At 48.2% G+C, this 12500-nt stretch overlaps 1 protein-coding gene across 6 annotated transcripts in view; it reads right to left on the bottom strand.

Annotated features, from left to right (window-relative positions):
- LOC143287711 (receptor-transporting protein 4-like) overlaps positions 1-12500 on the bottom strand; it is a 189549-nt gene that overhangs the window by 907 nt on the left and 176142 nt on the right. For all 6 annotated transcript variants that reach the window (XM_076595928.1, XM_076595933.1, XM_076595934.1 and 3 more), the window contains 2 exons: positions 3748-3918; positions 1-429 (listed from right to left, as the gene is read on the bottom strand). The exon at positions 1-429 is cut by the window's left edge and continues 907 nt beyond it. In XM_076595928.1, coding sequence (XP_076452043.1) covers positions 235-429; positions 3748-3918 — 366 coding nt within the window. In that variant the 3' untranslated portion in view covers positions 1-234. The remainder of the gene's footprint in view (positions 430-3747; positions 3919-12500) is intronic.

Consider the following 12500-nt stretch of genomic DNA (forward strand, 5'->3'; position numbering starts at 1 on the left):
AAGTAAGAGAAAGAAAAAGAAAGAAAGAAAACATCAACAACAACAAAAAAAGGCGGTCAGCCTCCCGTGTAGAGGGATCAAGGCAGCAAGTGAAGGGTGGGCAGTGGGTTACGGGGGGGGGGGGGGATGGGGTGGTGCGTTGTGTGTGTTGGGTGAAGACATGAGGATCTGGGTGTGTGTGTGTGGGTGGAGTGTGGGTGGTGCGGATGAAGGTGAGGGTGAGGGTCATCCGCTTCAGGAGGAGGAGGAGGCGGAGGAGGAGGCGTTGGCCACGGCCCACTCCTCCCGACACAGGCCCTCCTTGCAGGCCTGGCACAGCTCGGCGTTGTGCTGGTTCCGGGGCTTCCCCTGGCGCCGATCGATCCTCAGCGGGGGCCTGACGAACCCGTAGTAGCACTGGCCCACCCGGTTGTACACGTTGCCCACCACCTTGAAGAACGACAACGCGCGCACACACACAGACACACACACACACAGACACACACACACACACACACACACACACACACACACACACACACACACACACACACACACACACACACACACACACATCATCATCATCATCATAGCGTTTGTTTGTTGTATATCAAGACACTGTAGCCCATCACCTGAAGAACAACACACTTCGTTTGTAGCGCCTGACCCCCCCCCCCCCCCCCCCCTTTTTATTCGTAATGTTTTGGTGGGTTTTTTGTTTGTTTTTACTTTCTCTTCTTTCTTTCTTTTTTTAATCCTTTCTTGGGAGTACATTGTTTTTCCTTTCAAAGTTATTCCGGGGATTTAATTCATATTTGATGGTGTGTTTTTTTTGTTTGTGTTTTTTGTTGTTGTTTTTCTTCCAAGGCCTGACTAAGCGCGTTGGGTTACGCTGCTGGTCAGGAATCTGCTTGGCAGTTGTGGTGTAGCGCATATGGATTTGTCCGAACGCAGTGACGCCTCCTTGAGCTATTGAAACTGAAACTGAAACTGTTGTCTACAATCCTGCCCCTGTGTTGTGTCCATCAATGTGTCCATGTCAGGGTTTTCCGAGCACACCACAAGCTTTGGTTTATTGCTGCTCAAGGTGTTGGCAATGTCTTTACTTGGTTTTGAGAAACTTCTTCTTTGTTCGTGGGCTGCAACTCCCACGTTCACTCGTGTGTACACGAGTAGGATTTTACGTGCATGACCGTTTTCATCCCGCCATGTATGCATCAACACTCCGTTTTCGGGGGGTGTGCATGCTGGGTATGTTCTTGTTTCCATAACCCACCGAACGCTGACATGGATTACAGGATCATTAACGTGCGTATTTGATCTTCTGTTTGCGTATACACACGAAGGGGGTTCAGGCAATAGCAGGTCTGCACATATGTTTACCTGGGAGATCGGGAAAATGGCTACAATTTACCCACCAGGCGCTGTTACCGAGATTCGGATCCGGGTACCCTCAGATTGAAAGTCCAACGCTTGAAACCACACGGCTATTGCGCCCGTCGATTTTGAGAATAAAGGCATGTTTAAAGCAAACCCTTAAGCGTTCAACGCGAAGTGACCCATTTCCTTCCCGTTAGTGACGAGAGGAACGAACAAACACCTGGACACCTTGTCCCGTCACCCCTGCTGGAGACAACAGCCCTTCACTTTGCACGTCTCTTCTGGATGTTACTGGCTGGTTACACACAGCCTGTTTGAACTGGTTACGTCATTGACGTCACTCTTCCTTCACCCTCATCTGAACACACACACACACACACACACACACACACACACACACGCACATACACACACACACAGACACATACACATGCATACACACATACACACACACACACGCAGACACATACACACGTACACACACACACGTACACACATACACACACACACACACACATACACACATGCATGCACACACACTCTCTCTCTCTCCCTCTCTCTCTCTCTCTGTCACACACACACACACACACACACACACACACACACACACACACACACACACACACACACACACACACGCCACCACCACCACCCATGCCCCTTCCCCACCCCCACTCCCACACACACACACACACTTCAGACAGAAGAAACTAACATCTCGAAAATCTCTCTGGGCGGGCGGGCAAGGAACCTTAAGTGGCTCGTTGTTGAGAACTGATGATGTTGGTAGTAGGTAACGCAGTTCTCACGCTGCCAAGAAGGCGTTTGTCTATCTACCCCCCCCCCCCCCCCCCCCCCCGCCCCCCCCCTCCCCCCGCCTCCTTCCACACACCCCACCCCTACCCCTCCTCCACCCCCTTCCACACGGAGCAGTAGGCTACAGGTCTCATTCGCTTGTATGTCCCGTCCCATTCCATCCACATTGTGACTTCTTTTTTTCTTTTTTTTTTTCTTTCTTCCGGTTTCGCCTATGATATACTATACCCGCCGTTTTCCTATCTTTTAGCCTTGTCAGCCACTGTCTGTCTATGTGTCTGTACGTATGTCCGTCTATATATGTATCTGTCTGTCTGTTTGTCTGTCTGTTTGTCTGTCTTATCTCTCTCTCTCTCTCTCTCTCTCTCTCTCTCTCTCTCTCTCTCTCTCTCCATCTGTCTCTCTATCCATCAGTCTCTCTCTCTCTCTCCATCTGTCTCTCTATCCATCAGTCTCTCTCTCTGTCTCCATCTGCCTATCACTCGGTCTGTCTGTCTATCTGTTTGTCTGTCTGTCTGTCTGTCTCTCTCTCAGAGACAGAGACATGCAAACAGACAGACAGAAAGATAGGGCACAGGACAGTTTAATTGTCCGGCCATTTGCCCATAAAATGGAGTGAGCATAGTATAAAAAAAATATGAATATATACATCGGCATGAAAATCACATTCACACATTTTGTCTAATTTTTAACGCTTTGAATAAAAAAAAAGAGGGTGGTGGTGGTGGTGGTAGATTACAAACAATTCTGTCGTTTACATTGGCAAACAGAAGTACAAGTTCAAAACATGGATGGTTCTCTATATAACTTTTCTGGTATTAGCACCTTCCAAATTGTTTTGTACGCATAGCACGTTCACAAAACGTGAAGTTCTGTTTCTGGGACATTGACACAAAAAAGGACAGTTAAAATTTCTGTTCCCATCACGTTTGTACTCTTTAAAAAAAAAAAAAAGAAAAAAAAGACAAATCAGTGGAGACATTCCAATCCTGAATCTCGAGAAAAAGCTAACGAATTTTGATGTTGGCAATTTGAAGTCAGACAGAAAGACAGACAGACAGAGACGAGAGAAACTTGAAACTTGAAATGTTTTATTGTCATTGCCTGCAAAGGTCTTTTGACAAGGGGGTAACATTTTCACATCAACAGATTACAATAATCTTTATGATGTAAATTTTAAACATTGCAGTCAAACAAAGATTGGTAACACTGACACCATAATTATATATGTACATAGTATCACTTCAAGGAAAATACTATTAAAAAAAAAATCGACCATCCTCTCACATACATAATTTCATGTACTCCTTACTTTCATTCCGGAACATATCAGCATTCAGTCAACTATGGTTAACTACCTTATTATATGTTATTTTGCCCGTGTATAACAAGTCCTTGTCTTATTTTTTGCGCTTCTGTAATAAATTTTGCAATCGATCTAATGATAATTTCATCCTCAGATGATAAAACAGACAGAGACGAGAGAGAAAGAGAGAGAGAGAGAGAGGGGTGGAGAGGGGAAAGAGGGAAAAGGGATTGAGAAGGCGTCATCAGTGACAGAGCTGCACCCACCTTCACCACCTCCTCAGGGTACCACATGGCGTGCTCAAACTTGCCGTTGTTGCACTTCTGGCACTGCTGCCCGTACAGCTTGAAGAGCACGTAGCCCGCGTTGGTGGCGAAGTTCAGGTGGAACCAGAAGATCACCCGACCCTTCATCGACGTCCACCCGTGTCCACACTCCTGGGGACATCCATCCATCCAGACTTCATCAACATCAACATCAACAACAATCATATATATATGGCTGTCTACATGGCGGGGTAAAAACGGTCATGCAACATCAACATCAACAACAATCATATATATGGCTGTCTACATGGCGGGGTAAAAACGGTCATGCAACATCAACATCAACAACAATCATATATATGGCTGTCTACATGGCGGGGTAAAAACGGTCATGCAACATCAACATCAACAACAATCATATATATGGCTGTCTACGTGGCGGGGTAGAAACGGTCATGCAACATCAACATCAACAACAATCATATATATGGCTGTCTACATGGCGGGGTGAAAACGGTCATGCAACATCAACGTCAACAACAATCATAGATATGGCTGTCTACATGGCGGGGTGAAAACGGTCATGCAACATCAACGTCAACAACAATCATAGATATGGCTGTCTACATGGCGGGGTGAAAACGGTCATGCAACATCAACATCAACAACAATCATAGATATATGGCTGTCTACATGGCGGGGTAAAAACGGTCATGCAACATCAACGTCAACAACAATCATATATATGGCTGTCTACATGGCGGGGTAAAAACGGTCATGCAACATCAACGTCAACAACAATCATAGATATGGCTGTCTACATGGCGGGGGGAAAACGGTCATGCAACATCAACGTCAACAACAATCATATAATTATATGGCTGTCTACATGGCGGGGTAAAAACGGTCATGCAACATCAACATCAACAACAATCATATAATTATATGGCTGTCTACATGGCGGGGTAAAAACGGTCATGCAAGTAAAAGCCTACTCGTGTACGTAAGAGTGAACGTGAGAGTTGCAGCCCACGAACGAAGAAGAAGAAGAAGGTATATATTTCATATTTGATGTCGTTTATAATACTGCCGCTGTGATATAATTGTGTTAAGTGTGTGCATGAGCAGTTTTCCGAGCACACCACTATAAGCTTGGGCTTGTTGCTATTCTATGTTGTTCGCAATGTCCTGTACTTGCTTTTGAGAATAAATGAAATCATGTACAAACGAACAGCAATCAGTAGTCAGCGGAAGACAGGCTGCATAGCACATTGCTGTTCGTTGAAAATTCAGCATCCGTGGTTTTTACAATGCACACCAGAAGAAAACTGTGCAAGTTCCCAGGTGGTTCCTAGACATTCATTCGGAGTTGGAAAATTCCCCAACCCCCCTACAGACAGACAGACACACACACACACACACACACACACACACACACACACCACACACACACACACACACACACACACACAACACAACACATACACACACACTGACTCACTGACTCACTCACAGCACACACACACACACACACACACACAGCACATACACATACACACACACTGTCTCACTCACAACACACACACACAGAAAAAGACTGACACACAAACCACACATACACACACACGCGCGCGCGAGCGCGCGCGCGCGCACACACACACACACACACACACACACACACACACACACACCCCTCCCTGCCCTCCCTCTTCCCTCTCCCTCCCTAAGTTCGTTGCAGGTAGATTACAGTAATTTTTTTTTATATGTATGATAGTCAGTCAGATCATGTTGGACTATGACTATCAGAAGAGCAGAGGAAGAAACTGCTGTCCTGACTTTCTGGGCTGGAATTTTATTGTATTGGAGAGTGTCTTGCCCAAGTTACACCCCCACTCTCTCGGCCATAGTCATTCACAAAAGACTAAGCTGTAAATGATTTCCCACAGCTATAGAGAAACCATTGATAATACAGCTCTCACTTTGTTGTTGGCCCAACTGTAATTTTATGATATAAGCTGAGTGTAGATCAAAATATATTATTGATCAGAGCGCATACCTCGTCACTGAATCAATTTGCTGATCGGCTTAGAGTGTGGTGGCGCGAAGCTTTCGATAAATGAGGACGGGTATGAAGCTGATGATAAACATAAGGGGGTTAGGCAAGGCAAGACAAGCTCCCAAAGTTCGTTCCTGGTAGAACATTAAAATTTTGGTTAAAGCTGCAGCCTTGGGGGCTAGCTGGCCTTTGGGAACCACCCCCAAACCGACTGTCCTAAAACCCTCTTGGCCGAGAGAGTGGGGATATAACTTGGGCATGACACTCTTTTCTATATTCAAATTCTAACCCATATAGTCGGGACAGCGGCTATCTCTTCTGCTGTTCTGATGGTCATTGTCGAACACGACTATCCAACAAAGAGATCACAGCGCAAGCCCCCGTCGATAAATCAATTTGCTGATCGGCTCAGAGAGTGGCAGGGTGTTTTCGGTAAGTGCGGACAGGTATGAAGCCGATGGTAAACAGTAAGGGGGGTTAGGCAAGGCAAAACAAGCTCCCAAAGCTCGTTCCGTGTACATCATAATATTGTAGATCACCGCACACATGACCCGTCAATCAGCTTAAAAGTGTGCCGTGGAAATTTCGATAAGTGTGGACCACGAATCAAAGCTGATGGCAAACATGTAAAGGGGTTAGGTAAGGCAAGACACTGACAGGGAAGGCAAGGCAAGGATGTTTAGGTTGTGTACACAAGCACAACAGGTCTCCCACCACTCATCCACCCCGCTCCCTCACTCCTAACCGCCGCCCACCACCACCCATCATCATCGCTTTCTTCCGTCCCTCTCCCTTTCCCTTCCTTCCTTATCATCACCACAGCGCTGTTTAATCCCCAAGCCCAACACTCCCACCCGGTCAGCACCAAATACCACCCCCTCCACACACACCCCTCACACACACACACACACACACACACAACCGCCCACCATCACTCCCACTTCCCTACAACTCTTCCTCGCTCAGCCGGGGTTCGTCGTAAGTTGTTTGTCAAATCAAAACAACTATCACTCCCCTCCCTCTGTCCCACACATTAAATCTCCCCCACCCGCCTCCCCGAGCTAATACACAGCCACCTCTCTCTCTCTCTCTCTCTCTCTCTCTCTCTCTCTCACACACACACACACACACACACACACACACACACCTACCAACACTTGTAGTTTAGTATCAGGTAATGCATCAACAGGTAAGAAATTCACCGTCACCCCATTCCCCTTCTCCTTCTCCCTCTCCCCTCCCCTCCCCTAACAGCTGGTTGTCAGTTAAAGAGACACTGTTTTTGTTTGTTAACAAATTTTCCTGCTGGTGTTATCTCCCCCCCCCCCATCCTCCATCCCCCACTACCTATTTCCCTCTGTCTGTCTGTCTGTCTGTCTGTCTGCCTGTCTGTCTGTCTCCCCTTTTCTTTCACTCTTTCACCTGTTCATATGATCAACAAAGTAGAGAGAGAGAGAGATAGAACAAACGGAAGAGAGAGAGGAGGGGGAGGGAGAGAGAGAGGGGGAAGAGGGAGAGAGAGAGAGATAGAACGAACGGAAGAGAGAGAGGAGGGGGAGGGAGAGAGAGAGGGGGAAGAGGGAGAGAGAGAGAGAGAGATAGAACGAACGGAAGAGAGAGAGGAGGGGGAGGGAGAGAGAGAGAGAGAGAGAGAGAGAGAGAGAGCCGGACGAAGGAGGGATATGTATATAATACATAATTATATATACAGAGAGCAAAGTCAACACTAGGAACACCCACCACCCTCACCTCCACCCCCCCCCCCCCCCCCCTCCGATCCGCTCCCCCTCCCCTCTCCCCATCCACTGCATCGCCCCCGCCCCTTTCCCCTCAGACCTGTCTCTGCCCTCTCTGCTGGTGTTTCGCTAGCTTTCGAGACGAGCTGTTGACCAACACTTTCCCAAGTCTTCACAATCACCTTCGTCGTCATGCTTCAGTCTAGAAACTCCTCAGCACAGGCGTTCCTAAAGCTGTTTGTCCAATCACAACAGCATCCCTGAGCTAAGAGCCACCCCGCACACACACACACACCATCCATCCCACACACACACACTCTAGAAACTCCTCAGCACAGGCGTTCCTAAAGCTGTTTGTCCAATCACAACAGCATCCCTGAGCTAAGAGCCACCCCGCACACACACACCATCCATCCCACACACACACACTCTAGAAACTCCTCAGCACACACGTTCCTAAAGCTGTTTGTCCAATCACAACAGCATCCCTGAGCTAAGAGCCACCCGCACACACACACACCATCCATCCCACACACACACACACTCTAGAAACTCCTCAGCACAGGCGTTCCTGAAGCTGTTTGTCCAATCACAACAGCATCCCTGAGCTAAGAGCCACCCCGCACACACACACCATCCATCCCACACACACACACACACACACTCTAGAAACTCCTCAGCACAGGCGTTCCTAAAGCTGTTTGTCCAATCACAACAGCATCCCTGAGCTAAGAGCCACCCCGCACACACACACCATCCATCCCACACACACACACTCTAGAAACTCCTCAGCACACGCGTTCCTAAAGCTGTTTGTCCAATCACAACAGCATCCCTGAGCTAAGAGCCACCCGCACACACACACCATCCATCCCACACACACACACACTCTAGAAACTCCTCAGCACAGGCGTTCCTAAAGCTGTTTGTCCAATCACAACAGCATCCCTGAGCTAAGAGCCACCCGCACACACACACCATCCATCCCACACACACACACTCTAGAAACTCCTCAGCACACGCGTTCCTAAAGCTGTTTGTCCAATCACAACAGCATCCCTGAGCTAAGAGCCACCCGCACACACACACCATCCATCCCACACACACACACACTCTAGAAACTCCTCAGCACAGGCGTTCCTAAAGCTGTTTGTCCAATCACAACAGCATCCCTGAGCTAAGAGCCACCCGCACACACACACCATCCATCCCACACACACACACTCTAGAAACTCCTCAGCACACGCGTTCCTAAAGCTGTTTGTCCAATCACAACAGCATCCCTGAGCTAAGAGCCACCCGCGCACACACACCATCCATCCCACACACACACACACTCTAGAAACTCCTCAGCACAGGCGTTCCTAAAGCTGTTTGTCCAATCACAACAGCATCCCTGAGCTAAGAGCCACCCGCACACACACACACACCATCCATCCCACACACACACACTCTAGAAAATCCTCAGCACAGGCATTCCTAAAGCTGTTTGTCCAATCACAACAGCATCCCTGAGCTAAGAGCCACCCCGCACACACACACCATCCATCCCACACACACACACACTCTAAAAACTCCTCAGCACAGGCGTTCCTAAAGCTGTTTGTCCAATCACAACAGCATCCCTGAGCTAAGAGCCACCCGCGCACACACACCATCCATCCCACACACACACACACACTCTAGAAAATCCTCAGCACAGGCGTTCCTAAAGCTGTTTGTCCAATCACAACAGCATCCCTGAGCTAAGAGCCACCCCGCACACACACACCATCCATCCCACACACACACACACTCTAGAAACTCCTCAGCACAGGCGTTCCTAAAGCTGTTTGTCCAATCACAACTGCATCCCTGAGCTAAGAGCCACCCGCACACACACTATCCATCCCACACACACACTCTCTAGAAACTCCTCAGCACACGCGTTCCTAAAGCTGTTTGTCCAATCACAACAGCATCCCTGAGCTAAGAGCCACCCCGCACACACACACCATCCATCACACACACACACACACTCTAGAAACTCCTCAGCACAGGCGTTCCTGAAGCTGTTTGTTCAATCACAACAGCATCCCTGAGCTAAGAGCCACCCGCACACACACACACACCATCCATCCCACACACACACACACTCTAGAAACTCCTCAGCACACGCGTTCCTAAAGCTGTTTGTCCAATCACAACAGCATCCCTGAGCTAAGAGCCACCCCGCACACACACTATCCATCCCACACACACACACTCTAGAAACTCCTCAGCACAGGCGTTCCTAAAGCTGTTTGTCCAATCACAACAGCATCCCTGAGCTAAGAGCCACCCGCACACACACACCATCCATCCCACACACACACACACTCTAGAAACTCCTCAGCACAGGCGTTCCTAAAGCTGTTTGTCCAATCACAACAGCATCCCTGAGCTAAGAGCCACCCGCACACACACACCATCCATCCCACACACACACACTCTAGAAACTCCTCAGCACAGGCGTTCCTAAAGCTGTTTGTTCAATCACAACAGCATCCCTGAGCTAAGAGCCACCCGCGCACACACACCATCCATCCCACACACACACACACTCTAGAAACTCCTCAGCACAGGCGTTCCTGAAGCTGTTTGTTCAATCACAACAGCATCCCTGAGCTAAGAGCCACCCGCACACACACACACACCATCCATCCCACACACACACACTCTAGAAACTCCTCAGCACAGGCGTTCCTGAAGCTGTTTGTTCAATCACAACAGCATCCCTGAGCTAAGAGCCACCCGCGCACACACACCATCCATCCCACACACACACACTCTAGAAACTCCTCAGCACAGGCGTTCCTGAAGCTGTTTGTCCAATCACAACAGCATCCCTGAGCTAAGAGCCACCCCACACACACCCTCACCCTTTCATTCCTTGCTTGAGCATCATATCAAGATAATGTATTAACAGGATCCAGACAACTCCCCACCCACCGTCTCCCAACCCCCACTCTCTGCTGTCACTCTCTCAAGGGCAAGTAGTCCAAGTCACTGGGTTGGTTTGTTAACAAACTTAACTTACCTGCTGGTTTCACTCCCTCCCTCCCTCTCCCTCCCCCCCTCTCTCTCTCTCTCTCTCTCTCTCTCCTGTTAGTGTGATGTAAACAGAGCAAAGAGAGCTCTCTCTCTCTCTCTCTCTCTCTCTCTCTCTCTCTCTCTCTCTCTCTGTATGCCTATGGCCGAAATGCATTAAAGCGTCTGAATCTGAATCTCTGTGTGTGAGTGTGAGTGTGTGTGTGTGTGTGTGTGTGTATGTGTGTGTGTGTGTGTGTGTGTGTGTGTGTGTGTGTGTGTGTGTGTGTGTGTGTGTGTGTGTGTGTGTGTGTGTGTGTGATGTAAACAGAGCAAAGAGAGCTCTCTGTCTCTCTCTTGCTCTCTGTCTCTCTGCCTCTGTCTTTAGGCATGGTCTAATCTTCCAAACTGTCCTTGAGACAGACAGACAGACTGAGACAGACAGAGAGACAGAGACAGACAGACAGACAGACAGACAGAGAGAGACAGACACAGAGAGAAAGAGAGAGAGCAACGTCTACACAAGGAACCTCCACCCGACACTCTGGCCCCCTTCGTGTGTACACGCACGCAGAAGATCAAATACGCACGTTAGAGATCCTTTAATCCATGTCAGCGTTGGGTGGGTTATGGAAACAAGAACATACCCAGCATGCACACCCCTGAAAACAGAGTATGGCTGCCTACATGGCGGTGACAAATAAAGAAAACGGTCACGCACGTAAAATGTTACATATCGGTCTGAATGTGTATGTGTGCGTGACTGAAACCTGACTAAATGACACAGGAAACGAATGATGAGCGACCAGTGGCAGCCGTCAGTCGGCTCTACCCAGGTAGGCAGCCTGTTGTGCAAATGACCCCCGTGTTTGTAAAGCGCTTAGAGTTTGGCTTCCGGCCGAGGACAGGCGCTACAAAAGTGTCCATAGCACTCACTCAATCAATCAATCCTGCTGGTCTTTTGAGACAAACTGTTGACCAGCACTTTTGTGTGAGTACCCCGTCTCATGAGAGAGCTGCTTTTCCCCTTGCTTCTTTCTGTGTGTGAGGGCAAGAGGTTATGCAACAGGACGACGGGCGCAATAGCCGAGTGGTTAAAGCGTTGGACTTTCAATCTGAGGGTCCCGGGTTCGAACCACGGTAACGGCGCCTGGTGGGTAAAGGGTGGAGATTTTTACGATCTCCCAGGTGGTCAACATATGTGCAGACCTGCCTGTGCCTTCGTGTGTATACGCAAGCAAATGATCAAATACGCACGTTAAAGATCCTGTAATCCATGTCAGTGTTCGGTGGGTCATGGAAACAAGAACATACCCAGCATGCACACCCCCGAAAGCGGAGTATGGCTGCCTACATGGCGGGTTAAAAACGGTCATACACGTAAAAGCCCACTCGCGTATTTACGAGTGAACGTGGGAGTTGCAGCCCACGAACGCAGAAGAAGAAATAGAAGAAGAAGCAAAAGGACAAACGTCGTTATCTTATGCTTCACAAGTCACGTCATGTCATGTTACTTATCATTTGAGGTGGGGGGGGGGGGGTTACTTCGTCATTGTCTCATGCTCTGTGTGTGTGTGTGTGTGTGTGTGTGTGTGTTATCTTCAGTTTGACGTCTATTCACTGTTAGTCTTTTTAGACGGAAAGGAGTCAAGTAGTGGATAAAGGAAAGGGAGTGCATGTGAATATTAGTGTAAAAAGGTGTTCATGTTATGTATCAGAGGAAAGGTAGATTATTATAAGAAAATGTCTAAAGAGATTGTGGTGTGTATTGAATGAGATGTCATGGGAGGGAGAATATGTATACGCATATCAACAAGTATTAACCTACAACAATGTAAATATAAATAACAACATTAATTGTAATGCATCAAAGGAGGATACCAACTGGACTGGAGTTTAAAATTTCTGAAAAA

The sequence above is a fragment of the Babylonia areolata genome, chromosome 11 (genome assembly GCF_041734735.1).
Source record: "Babylonia areolata isolate BAREFJ2019XMU chromosome 11, ASM4173473v1, whole genome shotgun sequence".
Classification (NCBI taxonomy): Eukaryota; Metazoa; Mollusca; class Gastropoda; order Neogastropoda; family Buccinidae; genus Babylonia; species Babylonia areolata.